The sequence below is a fragment of the Aedes albopictus genome, chromosome 2 (genome assembly GCF_035046485.1).
Source record: "Aedes albopictus strain Foshan chromosome 2, AalbF5, whole genome shotgun sequence".
Lineage (NCBI taxonomy): Eukaryota > Metazoa > Arthropoda > Insecta > Diptera > Culicidae > Aedes > Aedes albopictus.
In genome coordinates, this window is record NC_085137.1 from 41,050,188 (window position 1) to 41,065,952 (window position 15,765).

General features: G+C 39.3%; 1 protein-coding gene across 3 annotated transcripts in view; it reads left to right on the plus strand.

Moving 5' to 3' along the window:
• The window catches only part of LOC109621807 (signal-induced proliferation-associated 1-like protein 2), a 273,361-nt gene that overhangs the window by 130,427 nt on the left and 127,169 nt on the right, over positions 1-15,765 (plus strand). Inside the window, exon 2 of one of the 3 annotated variants that reach the window (XM_029871092.2) lies at positions 6,227-6,258. The exons of the other annotated variants lie outside the window; for them this stretch is intronic. Within the exon in view, the coding sequence (XP_029726952.1) occupies positions 6,229-6,258 (30 nt within the window). The 5' untranslated portion in view covers positions 6,227-6,228. The remainder of the gene's footprint in view (positions 1-6,226; positions 6,259-15,765) is intronic. 3 annotated transcript variants of the gene reach the window in all.

Sequence of the window (15,765 nt, forward strand, 5' to 3'; positions counted from 1 at the left end):
ACGAAATAGCGGGAGCAAGATTGGCCAAGAGTCTAACCCAGGACTTTTTGCAGAGGAATCAGCAGGGCCGGATCTAAGGGGGCCCCGGAACCCCACATTTTAGGGGCCCCCACAAAAAACCTTGTTGCTTGCTAAACATTAACAAAAACAAAGAAAAGCTTATTTGCTCATGGCATTTGTACCTCCGAGGGACCTCCACATCCACTCTGGCCCCGGGCCTCCACAATCCTTAATCTGGGCCTGGGAATCAGAAACGGCAACTTAACTACCCAGACCTTACCATTCCTTGCTAACATTAACTAGCTTCCTGATGTAGCAGTTGCCATTGATGCTTTGATCAGTAAAACATAAAAATGCCGTGAAGTTTTCACGAGCTGTATAAAAACCCAATCAAGCCTAACTTTACCAAATACCATATCTAACAAAATCCACGAACGGAGAAAATCGAAGGGGAAGTTCGCTGTTCCCATAGCAACTCATACATTGAGCATTTCCGAAACGTAAAAAAATCTGAGTATTTTTTCACAAATCATCCCCAAAGGTGAGTGATGCAAGTAGTTCTTAACGAAATTCAGCGCCACATGTGAAAGTCTCTTTTTTTGTTTACATATGTTACATACGGTGTTTGGTAACGTTAGGCTTGAAATGCCAGTGCAACGTTTGCCGGGACAGCAAATTCTTGATATATTTTTTTTATCTGTATTAACGAGATTTTTAGCCCTAGGCTAGTTCATCTCGGGACCCACGCTTTACTTCCCTTCTGAAGGAAGAACTCACATTATGTGAGTTTGTCGGGAGTGGGATTCGATCCCAGGTCCTCGGCGTGATAGTCAAGTGTTCAAACCATCACACCAGGTCCGCTCCACAATTCTTGATAAAATAAAAGTCTATCAAACGGGGAACTTTATCCTATGAGATGTAAAATCCTATCAATTTCTTTAAATTTCAATTCAAAATCTTTACAGTTTTCAGTCCTATTGGCATACGCTGTGTGGCTGAAATTGACGTGGCCGTGAAAGAAAAATATTGATTTTAATGTTGACGGGAATATAAACTGTTTTACACGTGTTACGTTTGTGACATTGATTTATCTTATTCAAAAGTAAATCTAGAAATTCTTTCTGAGATTCAATCATAATACAGGAGATTGCTGATAGAAGTCTTTCTGGAATTATTCCTAGGTTTCCTCCAGAAGTATCTCCTCCAGAAGAAATGCCTGCTGAAAATACTTCGGAAATTTCTTCTGGGATTTGCCTCAAAAATGGTTTTCCCCAATACATTTTGATGAAATTTCTTCAGAAATTCGTCCTTAAATTCTCCGAGAAGCTCCTGAGATTTCTCCGGGAGTTCCAAGGATTCCACAGGGAATTCCTCCAGAATTTTTTTTCAAGGAATTTGTCCAAGAATTCTTCCAAATATATCTAATAGGATTCTTTTAGGAATGACTGATAGTATTTCTCAAGAAATTCTTGCTTGGATTGGTCCAGAAAATCTTGAGCTTAGATTTCACAATAGTATTTCTTGATCTTCTTCTTCTTTTTTTTCTGGCCAACTAGCACCGTTCGGCGCCAGTTGTGTTTTACGTCGGCTGGGTCTAGGAGCTAAGCCTTAAATTCCGACGCTCCAGGGGGACAGCCAACACACCTGAGGACTCTACATATCGAACCCATCAACACATGGGCCGGGACCTACGGCTTTACTTCCTATCCGAGGGAAGGCGTGATCACGGATTTTTTGTCTCAGAAAATCTCATCGGCGTCGACGGGAATTGAACCCCGACCGACTGGGGTGAGTGGCAACCACGCTTACCACTACACCACCGACGCTGACTATTTCTTGATAGATGATATATATCACGAATTTCCGGTGTAATTCGTAAATACATTTCTACTACAAATGTATTAGCAGAAATTGTGATGGTATTCCTATTTTTTCCCGTCCGATGATTTGTTGTACCGTAAACCGGGGTCAAATTGATCTCCGGGTCGAAATTGATCAGACGATTTTCCGTTAGATAAAACATACTTCAAATAGTTTCCAAGCAAATATCGTTTAGTATCGGTTCCCAACTACACGATAGTTGAAAGGAAATTATTTAAAATATGCTAAACCTAACCGAAAAACGTGTGATCAATTTCGACCCGAAGATCAATTTGACCCCGGTTTACGGTAATAATTTTTAGCAGAGGTCCTAGAAATTATTAAAAATAATTACCGCCAGTACCGCCATCTTGGATTTTCTGGTCGTTATTTTTGGACTACGGACATCTTCCCCATACCAAATATACCCATATCCCATATTGCATAACTTTAGAACCAAAAACTCCATTAAACAGTCGCCATCTTGCATTTGGAGCCGCCATCTTGGATTTTATATCTTCATCTTAGCTTTTCTGGTTGCCATTTTTGGATTCCAGACATTTTCCCCTTATACATAAAATATAACCGTATTGTATGGTTTTAGAGCCTAAAACTCCGTTAAACGGCAGCCATCTGGAATTTGGAGTCGATCTAGGATATTCTGGTCGTCATTTTCGAACTCCAGACATCTTCCCCATACAAAACATACCCATATTGCATGGTTTTAGAGCCCAAAACTGCGTAAGACAGCAGCCATCTTGAATTTGGAGCCGCCATCTTGGGTTTTATACCATTATCCTGGATATTCTGGTCGTTATTTTTGAACTACGGACATCTTCCTCACACCAAATATACCCATAGTACATGGTTTTATAGTCTAAAACTCCATTAAACAGCCGCCAACTTGAATTTTGAGTCGCCATCTTGGACTTTAAGCCGCCATCTTGAATTTTGGGCCGACTTCGTGAAATTTCTAGTCTCCAGGGTTGATTTTCGCACAAAACTCGTCAACAATGCTGAAGGTTACAAAAATCGGCGCATTTTGATGGGTCGCATGAAGGGGCTTTGTTCACTTTTATATACGGCCAGTTCTATCGGTGCTGGTCCGGATCACTGGAATGGCCATAACTCCGCAACGCCTTGACCAATCCGGGCCATTTTTAATAGCAAACAATTCGGCCAAGTTCCGGTTCGATTCGTGCTAAAATCCGAAAAATCGGCCGATGAGAAGTACATTGAAAGTGAGTGAACTCTTCTTGCGCACAGACATACATACATACACACATACAGACATCATCTCAATTGTTCGAACTGAAATAATTGGTATATGTGACTTGACCCCTCGAGCCTTCTATTAAAAATTCGTTTATGAGTGAACATAGGCTAAAACAAACATGTGTGAAAATGTGTGTTCACTATACTAAATTGTCAATATATCCCTGATCTAATTTGAACAGTTGTAGCGCTCGATGGAATTGCCTACTTTCAGGCCAAATTTCGGAAAAAATGGAAATATGCTTCTGATAACGAATTCTCCGTTCTGCTTGTTATAATATTTGGGGTAATTTGGAGTTTTGATACAATGTAAATGATGGAGAAGGAAATCTGTGTTAAAACGTTGTACCTCGTTTCATGTCATTTACACGTTGCATTTCACTTTCATTTATATTCTAATACCTAAACTTTTTTCTTTTGCAATATAGAAACATATTACAGAACAATAAGAGAAACGATGCCCCATATCCGCAACTTTTATTTCATACTGCAGTTGTTATAATTTTGTTTCCATATTGTTATGTGATTTTGATTGGGTTTGTATGAATTCAACCTACAATTAAGGGGTCCAGATCCAGATGCAATGACCATTGCATGTGACCATTTTTGCCGATTTTGAGCTGAGCATAAGGTACACCGGGGGGGCAAGATGAAACACGAAGTTTTGAAACAGATTTCAATACAATTTGGAAATTTATCCTCCGCTAAGAGATTGTTTGAATCAAAAACTATGCGTTATGGCGATCAAACTGTTTATCGTCATTAGAAAACATCATGTTAACCCGCTGTTTCATCTTGCCCCACCCGTTTCAACTTGCCCCGGTGTACCTTACCCAAAAATTCTTCAGATTCCAAGCTTTCAGGAACTTTTTTAGTTTATTTTTACGATGATTAGAAAAATTCAAATAGATCGGAAAAAATTGGGTCGATTTTGAAATTCAATACATTTTGAACGGAATAAAAAATTGGTGAAAAACTTTAAACCTCATTTACTCGCAAGTGGGGACACTTACGCCCCTTCGCTTCTAATCCCCTCAATTTTGTAATTTATCCGTCTTGTATACATTTGATCAGCAGTGTTGGATTATCCATGATCAGAAATAAAACGGTGAGTTCGTTCTATGCTATTATTTAATTTTTCCATTTCTCAACCGAAAACATTCTTGATTTAAACGCGATGTGATCGATTGAGGATACTTCTCAATATTTTTTTGGAATCCTTCATATTACGATAAGAAAAACGATCAAATCTGATTATACATGTCAATGGTTGCTCCACCGTAATTGATCTGAGTGATTGCTGATTGAATAAGGGCTGGGACATTCCACTTATTCTCAAAGTGCAATTTTAGCAGCTCATACATGTTTAATCAATAACGGCGCCTGCCACATCCTTATAGTCAGTTGGGAAGGGAGAGGATTGTTAGAGTGTACTGGTTGTTGCTACTAAAGACCGAGAGCACCTCTGCATCTCCACAACCAGCACGGACTGGGGTATTTGTTAGACGGAAAGGATGGGTGATCTGGGAGCCACCGTTGGGTCAGTGATGAGATCCATGGATAGGAGATATTTATAGTGTTCGTAAGGTGATAGATTGTGTGGTGAATACTATGAAGGTCAAGCGGCACAGTTCGCTTTGGTTGCATAACTTGTAGGCGTTATATGCACTGTGTTGTGGAAGTTGGAAGGAAGGGAAACGAGTTTTTGCAATTCGTTTCTGCTTCTAGCGATGGCTATGAACATATGAATATATGTACATGAATTGTATGTGTAGAGAAGAGAGAGAGAATGTGGATAGAAAGATACAAAGTAGGATAAAAGGGACGGGTCAGGGATTGAACCCATGACCTTCTGCATACGAATCAGAAGCGGTAACCACTAGACCACCATGCCCGTCATTTTTGGAATTCTTCATATTAGGGCACTAAAAGTGAGTGTCTGTGTTTTACAGTCATGAGAATGGTAGTCATTATTGGCAACCCACCAATGACCTCATTCAGTAATCAACATCATTCCACAATGTCCATTTGCTTGATTATCCACAAACATCCCTGTACCTACGGTTCTCAGAAGAAAAAAAAAACTTTGATTATTCTCCAGAATAATTCATGAAACACGACGGCAACAATGTAATCGTAAAAAATTTGCACCCAACTTAGAATAAGTAGACCCACATCCATAACCCTCGTACAAACCGGGTTCATAATCAATCGTTAAAACAAATTAGCACCTTAATGGTAGCACCAATGATATTCGCCGTTGTACTCACTGTTCGTCTGTCCGTCCCCCGAAATACGGAAAAGAAGATAGCCCCGCGTGATTTTTAATTCCCTAGTTCCGCAATAATCCGTCACTCCAAGTCCAAGCGCTTCTGCTGTCTAGTGTCCACGAAGATGGGGTCAAACTGGACCGTAGTAGTCATCATTCACCTTTTTTTTTATCTCTGCCGTTCACCAACCGGAACCGAACTGTTCCGAAAAAGAACAGCCTTTTTTAGTTTGAACTTTTCTTGCTCACACAAGGAGGCAAAAAGTGGACCACAAACAGACAGTCTGGTGATGATGGTGACGCAACCAAACCGAGAAGCGAAACGACTGACTGACGACCAAATGCAATCAATGGGACGACGCGACGCGACGATCCAGAGAGTCGTGTGAAATGCGATTAGAATCGGCTTTGCGCGCGCGTAGATTAGTTAATTGCTGCTTCGGTGGATCTACCGCCACCGTACCCGCCGCCGCCGGCTACTGAGGGTAGACGTCGACTACCTAACCTACTGGTAAAGTCCCGTGGGTTGGAGACTTGGGGGTCGACAATGGGATAATAAATTGTGGGTCCGATTTCGGGCTTGGCCAAGTAGGTAGGTCGTGTGACTTTTAGCGCCCCTTTCCGGTGTTCTCTCTGCGATGTTGTTCTTGGAGTAGAGGTGTTTGGGTTTACGTCTTCTTGGCTGTATATCGTAGGTAGTGGATTTTTCTTGGTGTCCTAATTAGGCTAATGGTGCTTTTAGAGTGATTACATTTATTTATATCTATTTATGTGATTAAGCTCATGCTTTATACTAATGTTATTTATTTCCTTTTTTTGCAGGTATGTTCAGGAATATTTTCTCTATTTTAGGCGTAAATATTTACTGTTAATTATACTGTGGTTTTTTTTTTGTAAATGCACTACAAAACTATTGGTTTCTGTACTCTGACTTTGACTACCATTCCAATACTTCAGTAGTGAGAGCGTCTGTCGATTCTTCAAACGAAAATGTGAAACATCAATTGATGTCCTGTTTGACAGAGAATTGCAAAGTTGCAAAGTTTCTCAGCTCTGCCCTCGTAGGCAGTGGACCAAGAAGGTTTTGGGATACAGTTGAACAATCGATGCCATCCGCGCAGGGTAACGCCATGCCATTCAGTTGCTAATTTCGGTTGACTGCACGCAAAGTGACAACTTCGATCGTTCGCTAATGAGACTCCGATGCTGCTGAGTGCGGAATACTAAAATGCCATTCATTCTTGTCTTGTGTTTGTACAAATTTATGTTTTGAATGTTTTGTGCTGCTTCAGTGCAGGAAGCCATTTGTATGTCTCACGGATGGTTTGCTCGAGACTTGTTGCTGTTGTATTCCTCTATCTGCATTAAAATTCACCTTCACACGACCCGGGTAGACTCTGCTGAGAACATCTACCCCCGGTGCTGCTGCTGCTGTAATCCAAGAACAATGGTCCGGTTGCGCTTCGCTGGACTTGCTGGCCGGGCATCCAGGTCGTTGGCCTTTCTTGTAGGAGATTGATTATACCACCTCCGACTTCTAATTCCAGCCAGCGCGCGTTTGCAAACTAGCTGCTGCTCGGTCATGATTGAGAGCAACAACATAGCAAAATTATTTCGCTTCGGATTCACCTCATTACCGGCCGGCCGATGATGTTTGGGCGATATGGAAGCAGCAGCAGCAGAAGAAGCAACGAGCGAAAACGATTGAGTAATTAATTCGGGAACATTAGGGATTTGTACGCGCTCTCCCATCTCGATCTCTTCATGGGCAGGAAACTTAATAGAACAGAAAGCTGTCTACATCAGTCAGCCACCAGAAACCAACAACGATCTCGCACAAAATGGGTCAATGTTTTCACTTAGGTCTTTCCCTCCTTTCACATTCAGCAGCCAGCAAATTGGTTGCAACAAACGGCACCATCATCAAGGATGGATGGATCGCGTTAAACGCTTCTGTTTTGTTTTTAACCGGTCGGGTTGCCTGACGAGCGAACGAATGTTTGTTCATACCTCACGGGCATTCAGGAGGAACATTCATTCCTCCTTGGCCAGACTATGGGCTTCTCCTCCTTCTGTTTGACAAACAAACTCTGTTGGGTGCACTGACGGAAAGGAACTTTGCAGCACCAGCTGATAAATATAGAAAAGTCATTCGAGCGTGAAAAATGGACTATATTTGTGGTATTTACTATCATGGATGTACACCTTTGAATGATTCGATCGCCATAAGCCGTTTTTCAAGGCCAATTAAACTGTTCTTGGCTGCCGGAATGTGCAGCAGCAAAGCGTTGATCGAAGCTATAATTGAATTCTACCCGAGCAGAAAAGAATAACAAAACGATTGCAAGTTTTGCCATTCAAAAAGAATTACTGAATGGTAAAATTTGTCATTGGTTTGTTTGAAATAAGTGACAAAAGGGCAAAAATAATAACTGACATTGTTCTATAAAACAACTTAAGAATGTCAAATTTTGACATTACAATGGCAAACCAAGAACAAAAAAAATTTAAGGTTGAGAATTGCAAGTTGTTGAAAACAGAACAATATCAAAATTAGTTATTTGCCTGCCACAAAAAAAATATCAAAATTTACCTTTAGAATAACCAAACTTCAAACTTTGTCTTTATGTTGTTCTTAATAAGTGCCAAAACTGCGATGGTTCATCAAACTCGTAAGAGGTCAACAATATCTCATCAATTGCAAAATTTGTTATGATAGCAAAATAAAACATTCAGTAGTTATTCTTCCAAATTTGATAAATGACAAGCGAATGGCATATTTTGATATGATATCATATTATGCTATTGACATGTTGTTTCAAGCTCTTCATGAAGAACTCATGAATGACAAAATAAGTTATGACAATAAAATTTGTTATTCTTTTGTTTTTGGTTTGCCATTTACCTCTACCCGGGTAATGAATCAACTAGTGCTACTTCTCGTTCAGCAGCTGTTGGATTTTTGTAAAGAGTTTATGTGGATGTAACTAACTCATCCATAATTATTGATCTAGTGTAGACCAGCGAACAAAATAATTAGGCATTGAGAAAACCCAGCCGCCAAAACAAAAATTACATTTGTTTTGATAACTAAATCTACGGCAACACTGATACACACCAGGTTTCACTGGCGTGCATCAGTGCGTACAATAATCTGACTGTTTTTCTGCACATCTCTTAAACTTACAAATGCAATGCATACCAGTTCAGATCAATCACGGAGGAGCAACCATTGGCATGTATAGTCAGTGTAAATTAAGCTAAGCTAAGCTAATGCATTAACCTTAAATATTGATGTTGACCGCTTCTGTTTCGTATTCAGAAAACCCTAGGTTCAATCTCTCCTTCTCTTACATATACAACTCGTGTATATTAATATCATTCATATCCATCGCTAGAACAGAAACGGGTTTTGGAAGCCGTTTCTATTCCTTCCAACTTGCACAACACACTGTCAATCCAAAATATAACGCCCGCAAGCAACCAAGCGAGCTACGCCGCTTCTCCTTCAGAGTACTCAACACACAATCTATCTCCCATATATATCCATATTGGTCGCATCACCGACCAAAGGTACTCCTAGATCTCATATCCTACCCTACCTACAAATATCTCATCCGTGCTGGTTGTGGGGACACGGAGTGCTCTCGGTCTCTAGTAGTACCAAACATCACACTTAGGCTGTTTCTTTCTCTCCCCAACTGACTGTAGGGACTTGGCCGGCGTCAGTATTGCTTCAAAAATTGTATGAGCTGCTTAAAAATTGCACTTTAAGGATAAGTGAAATGTACCAGCCAGTGTTGGGAATACTCAGATGCAAGAGTGATACTCACTTGCTTCTATCGCAGTCCAGAAGCATGTTATCAAAAAATGATGTTTAAAGGGCTTTTAGATTGTAGTTAAATCTAAAAGTTTGCCAAATAAAGTAAAGGTCGCAGACGCATACCAAAGTTGTGAGAGAGCTGTGAGTACGAAATGAGTAAAATTCGTGTAATTTATACTCACCATGTACTCACAGCTCTTTTACGGTTTTGGTATGCGTCTGCGACCGTTACTTTATTTAGCAAACTTTTAGATTAAACTACAATCTAAAAGCCCTTCAAACATCATTTTTTAAAGTATGCTTCTGGACTGAGATAGAAGCAAGTAAGTATAACTTTTTGCAAGTGAGTATTCCCAACACTGGTACCAGCCCTTTATTTAGTTGTATCTCAGTGCAATCCATATCAGTTCAGATCAATCATGGAGGTGCAACCATGAAAGCTAAGCTAAGTAACATTTCTTAAAGTTATAACAGTTAACAATGCCTTCTTAAAATCGTGGTGTCTTTTTCGGCCACCATTTGGAAGCTTTCAGCATTCTCCACTGTTTGTATTTCGACTAGGTACCATCTACGATATTACAGAACGAATAATAAAAAAAAAATGTCATATTTCTATTGGAAACGACCACAAACGCTTAGGGTTTTCATATTACCCCTAATGCTAATTCTACACTACATGTTTTTGTGATTGAAACGGTCGAAAGCTTTTTTGTAATCAATGAACATCAGGTAGAGACTTAACCTTTGAACTTCATTGATTTACACCCTCTAAAGCATTGCTAAACTGCAAGCATGAAAGACCACCGCTTTGCCAACTCTTTGCGAAATTCGAAGGGACTCGACAGTGTCCCTGATACTCAATCGTCGTCGTGTCACTTTTTTCGTGCATAATCTGCCATAGCTGTTTTATAACGTCCTCCATACAGGCTGATAAGTCTTCACCAAGAACAGTTTACAGCATCTTGTTTCCTTTATTTTCAAAACAAACAGAAGTCCGGCAACTGAAATTACTTGCTTCCTCTTCCATCAGTAGTCGTAGTGCAGAACGCTTAGAAGTGTTGCCAACTTCGAACATCGTTCACGGCAGCGAGCTCGTGGTTCATGATTTAGTGTCACACGCAGTTCACCTGCCAAAAATCGTTCTTATTCGAGGAACACGAATACTCCAGTTGCTAATAGGTTCTGCTTGAGCATGATTCAGGCCTGATGACCGTTGAAGATCACTAGTTTGAAAGGAGTTTTGTTGCAAATTCATCTCGCGACTCTTCAATTCGCGACAAAGAAGGTTGATGAGCCGGGAAACACTCTTTTTTTCTACTGGGTTTCTTATGGGCGTATGAGTGAAAAAAAGCAAACCATCTTCCCTCCTTCACTTCTCACAGAAAACCGTAAACTAAATGATTACCTTCGTAGTCCCCAATCCTCTCAAGACTTATTTCGGTGTTTCTCCCGTGCTTCCTTTAGGCATTCCTCCCGAGATTCCTTCCGAAATTATTCTCGGAATTCTTCCTGAAATGTCTCTTAAGATTACTGTTTTTACGTTTTACTTATAGCTAGTCCTTCACACGCTTCACAACTGCTGAAACTGTTTTCAGGAACATAATCCAGGATTACCGTTGAGAATCACTGGTTTAAAAAGAGTTTTGTTGCGAATTTCAACCGGGATTCATTCTATGATTCTTACCGGAATTCGTTTCGCTGAGTATTTCTTCCCGTGTTTCTCCTGCGATTGCTGCCGAGCTTCAGCGCATTACATTTTTCTGGATTCCTTTGGGCATTTCTTCCGAGTTAACTTCAGGAATTCAGTAGTAATTTCTACTAGAATTACCTACTTAATCTTTTGCTTATTTTCCGTGAATTTTATCTCACAGCTAATTATTCACACACCTAAGATGACTACTGGAGATTGTTTTTAGGATTTCTTAAGGTGAAATGAGAGCGCGTCCAGGTGCATTTTTAACTCGCGTTTTCTAGAGCACCGATCTTGTCATCCACAACATGCACGGAAACGAAAATACTACTCAATGTTTACCACGAGTGAACAATTCCTGTGTATGTTAATTCCTTTAGAGGTTTCTTCCGGAATTCTACAAGAGATTCCTTCAGGAAATCCTTTCGGAAATCCAACAGGGATTTTGCTTGAGGTATACTTGCAGAGGTTGTTGCAGTTGTGGGAGGTGCTGGCGAAAAGATTCCAGGAGCTCCTGGATTTAAAAAAATCCTTACGAAATTTCTCTAGAAATTCATTCCGGGATCCCTCAGTATTACTCCTTCCAAGATTAACCAAGCATTTTTTCCTGAGATTCTTCCTGGAATTCCTTCCGTGGTTTCTTCACAATTGTTTTCTAGGATACCTCTAGGATTTCTTTCAGTGATTCCTCAGGGAGCTATATCTAAGATTCTTTTTGGGGTTCCTTATGAAGTTACCCCTGGGGTCTTTCCAGGAGTGTCTTCTGAGGTTCGTAACAGGTTTCATCTCAGAAACTTCTTCCAGGATTTCTTCTGAAATTCCTTCTGGCACTTCAAGGGGGTTTTCTTGAAGTTTCGGGAATCCTCCCATTCCATCCGAGATTTTCCAAACAGCTTCTGATGAAAACCAGAAGGAACTTGCTGGAGTATTTCCTCATGGAAATCCTGTAGGAACTTCACGAGGAAATCAATAAACAAGAACTACAAAATACTCCCCAATAAACTTCTGGAGGATTTCCATTAGAAACATCTGAAAGAATTGCAGAATGAACTTCTAGAGGAATTCCAGAAGGATCTGCAGGAATTCCGAACGAAGCTTGAAGGAATCCAGAAAAGAGTTCCTACCCGGGTAGACGAGATCATCTAAATCATATCTCAAATCGAACATTTTTTGCTGTCATAGCTCGATGTGATTTTGATGAGTTATTCAAAAATCTAATGAATATCGCACGAATAGCTCAAAGTGATATAATATCAATTTTTGTTCTTGTCGAAATAGCTGAAAATTTCTACATATGAACAAGTTTAGCTCTTGTGCACGAAATGGAACACATACACCCATAGAGATGGCTCAATGTTAGTGAAATGCCATATGCCCCTTTCTGAGCTGTGGAAACGAAGAACCGCATGCTCTTATCCCCATATTATTTGCAACAGCGAGCCACACTTGAGTGGTAAATATCGCCGCCTATGAATCCTAAGGTCGTAGGTTCGATGCTGGATGCTGACATTTTTTATTTTTATTTTTCTAGAAAAAAGTGACAAATCTTGCCTGCTATTGTTTTGGTCTTGTAATATCTTAACGAGCTATTATTGAGTAGTTCACCATATTAGATTTTGCTATTATTTCTGATCTTTTAGCTCTTATCTCAATCAAACCAATATCAGTTTTTGCCCTTCAGTAATTTAATCAATAATAACTGAATATACTATTCATCAGATCCTTCCACCTACTCGGGTAGTTATTCATTTGGAGATAAACCTGCCTCGGGCTGAAAATCTCCTTAATAAAGCTAATAATAATAATAAGAGTTCCTAGTGACCCTGGAAGCATATTCTGAAAGAATTCCGGAAGAATTTTCCAGAATGAGTTCCAAGAGGAATCCCAGAAAGAGTTCCAAAAGGAATCTCGGCAGAAGTTCCCGAAGAAATACACGAGGGAATCCTGGAGAAATTCCAGAAGAAACTCCTGACAGAAACCTAGATAAAAAAATCTCGGAGGAATCCCTGATGGAGCTCCTGAAAGAATCCTGGAAGTAGTTCCTGGAGGAAATCCGGAAGAAGTTCCCGGTGGAACTACCATAGAGATCCCGGAAGGAGGTCCTGGAAAAAACCTGGCGAAGTTTTTCGAGGAATACTGTAAGAAGTTTTTGTAGGATTTCTGTAAGGATATCAGAAAGAATTCCTAAAGATCTTCGGGAGGAATCTCGCTTTGATTCCTGGAAGAAATCCCTGACGGAATGTTGGAAGGAGTTTCTGGAGGAATCTCGGAACAAATTCCTGAAACAATCCCCGTTTGGTGTAATCCCGAAAGAAAACCCGGGTAAAATTGCTGGAATTCACAGGAATACCTTCTGGAAGTAAAAAAAAAATAATCTGAAGACATTCCAAAAAAAAAAAAAAATTTCTGAAGTAGAAATTCCAGAGAAATTCTCTGAAAGAATCTCTGGAGTACTTCTTGGCAAAATCCTGGCAAAAGGACTTCAAGGAATCAAAAACAAAATCTCTTAAGGAATCTCAGAAGCAACTCCTGAAAAAAAAAACCAGAGAATCATCAACATTGGGAATCTCACATAAAACTCCTGGAGGAGTCCTGGAACAAATTTGTGGAGACACCGCGAAGAATGTCTTGGAGAAATCGCCGATGGAATTCCTGTGGAATCCCAGAAAACCCTCCTGGAAGGGTGCCACCGTGCCGTCATTACACATTTTTAATCTAACATGGATGGTTTCATGAAGAGCTTGCGAAAGAAACGTCAATGACTTGGAAGAAAATATTATAGTTACCGCCGTATGCAGTGACCAATAGTGAGACAGGTTGTTTATTTTGTCACGACGCTAGTAGTAAATATTGAGCGACCACCCGATGTGGCTGATCGATTATTTGTTTGCCACGTGAATCGAACAAGAGCGCGGCCTTCTGATAGGCATTGTAAATCAAAGGTCATATTACTTAGTGAATGCAGCGGTAAACGCGATCCTTCACTTAACAAAATTTGGTACTAATATTCCTTTCCTCTTCCAAACTGATTGCAAGGACGTGGCCGGCGCCGTTATTGTACCACTAAGAAGAGCCTCTGCAGGTTGCACAGTGAGAATGGTTGACCACTCCCAGTCAATTATTCAGTTGATTTATTGTGTCGCTGTCATTGGTTCGCGTCAACCACGAAGTAGCAAAGCAACCATAGTCAGTCTAAGCTAAGCTAAGTTCAACTTTATTGGCTAGATCAAAATGGCAATACGTTTAAGATAACCTTAAATTTATCTGGTTTTACCATACACAGATAAAAATAATGAGATTTACACGTCATGTAAACTTCATTTTAATCATGTAAAGTTAGTGTTATGATGGTTTACATGATATATCATGTAAATTTGTGTTATATGTCATGTAAACTCTCAGAGTCATGCATGAATTACATGACATATAATGGAAGTTTGCATGACATTTCGTGAACTTTACATGATATATCATGTAAACTTCTATGATATCCCACGCTCCAACCATGTGCATCATATGTCATAGAATTTTACACTCTATTTTCGATATGTGTATTTTTCGCCGTTTGTGTGTGCAGTACAGTAGGGGAGACTGGGGAGACTTGATCACTTTTTCTAATTTGCCTATAACTTCAAGAAAAACACAAAACTTGATCCGTTTTTCGTACAGAATGGAAGGTAAACATCTATTGCAAGTTCATACACAACAGAAGGACTTTAAATTTTTGTTAAAGTTTTCAAAACTGAGTTTTTATGGAGGCATGTCTTATGATGTATTTTTCAAAAATGGGCCACAATTGATCCTCTTTTGAGCACATGGTTAATTTAAAAAAGGGAAAATAACTCCAGAAGCTTCTTATTCATTTTCATTTCAAGTTTTCTTGTATTTTTGATGAAAGTGGTGAATTTGAAAATATAAGATTTCCTTAAATTGTTAAGGTTATGCTGTATTCTGAAAATGGGGAGACTTGATCCCTCTTTTTATGGTGTGTAATGAAATAATAATTATCTGACACGTTTTATCATTGAATGTACTAGAATTCCGAGAAAATAGAGGCTTCCAAATAGAAATTTATTTTTCACATGTATAATGTTTGTGTAATCCTCGAGGGATCAAGTCTCCCCATGCCAAGCTGCATTCATTAAAATATTTATATAACAGCCTTATTTGAATAAATACGTTTGATAGTATTTTATTTACACTATTTCATTTTTTTGACACGATTTGGTTAATTTTTTACAAAGTTATTGAAAATTTTCGGAATCGTCAAAAAAATTTCTGAAGGACTGAAAACAAACCATCAACCATTAAAAAATAATGCAATGCACAATCAAAATCAATTGTAACTAAAACATTGTCGTCTGTCAAGATGTAGTTTTGGAAAAAATATGCTAGAAGAAAACTGTTTTTGATTCCGAGAAAATACGGAGGGAACAAGTCTCTCCAGGGATCAAGTCTCCTCAGTCTCCCCTACACAGATCGAAAAAAAGTGTAAATTTCTGTGGCATATAATGCACATGATTGGAGCGTTGGATTTCACAGAAGTTTACATGGCAAGTCATGTAAATTTCATAAAATATCATGTAAGCTTCCATTATATTTCATGTAATTCAGCATGATTCTGAGTTTTTACATGACATATAACACAAAATTACATGATATATGATGTAAACCATCATAGCTGGAAGTTTACATAACTAAAATGAAGCTTACATGACGTGTATGTAATCCTCATTATTTTTATCTGTGTATCTGAAGCACAGAAAATTCTCAGTGCTTAAAGCTTGACACATCTATTCAACGCATGTGAGGATGCAACACTTGATAAAACCGGTCATAAATGTGTGA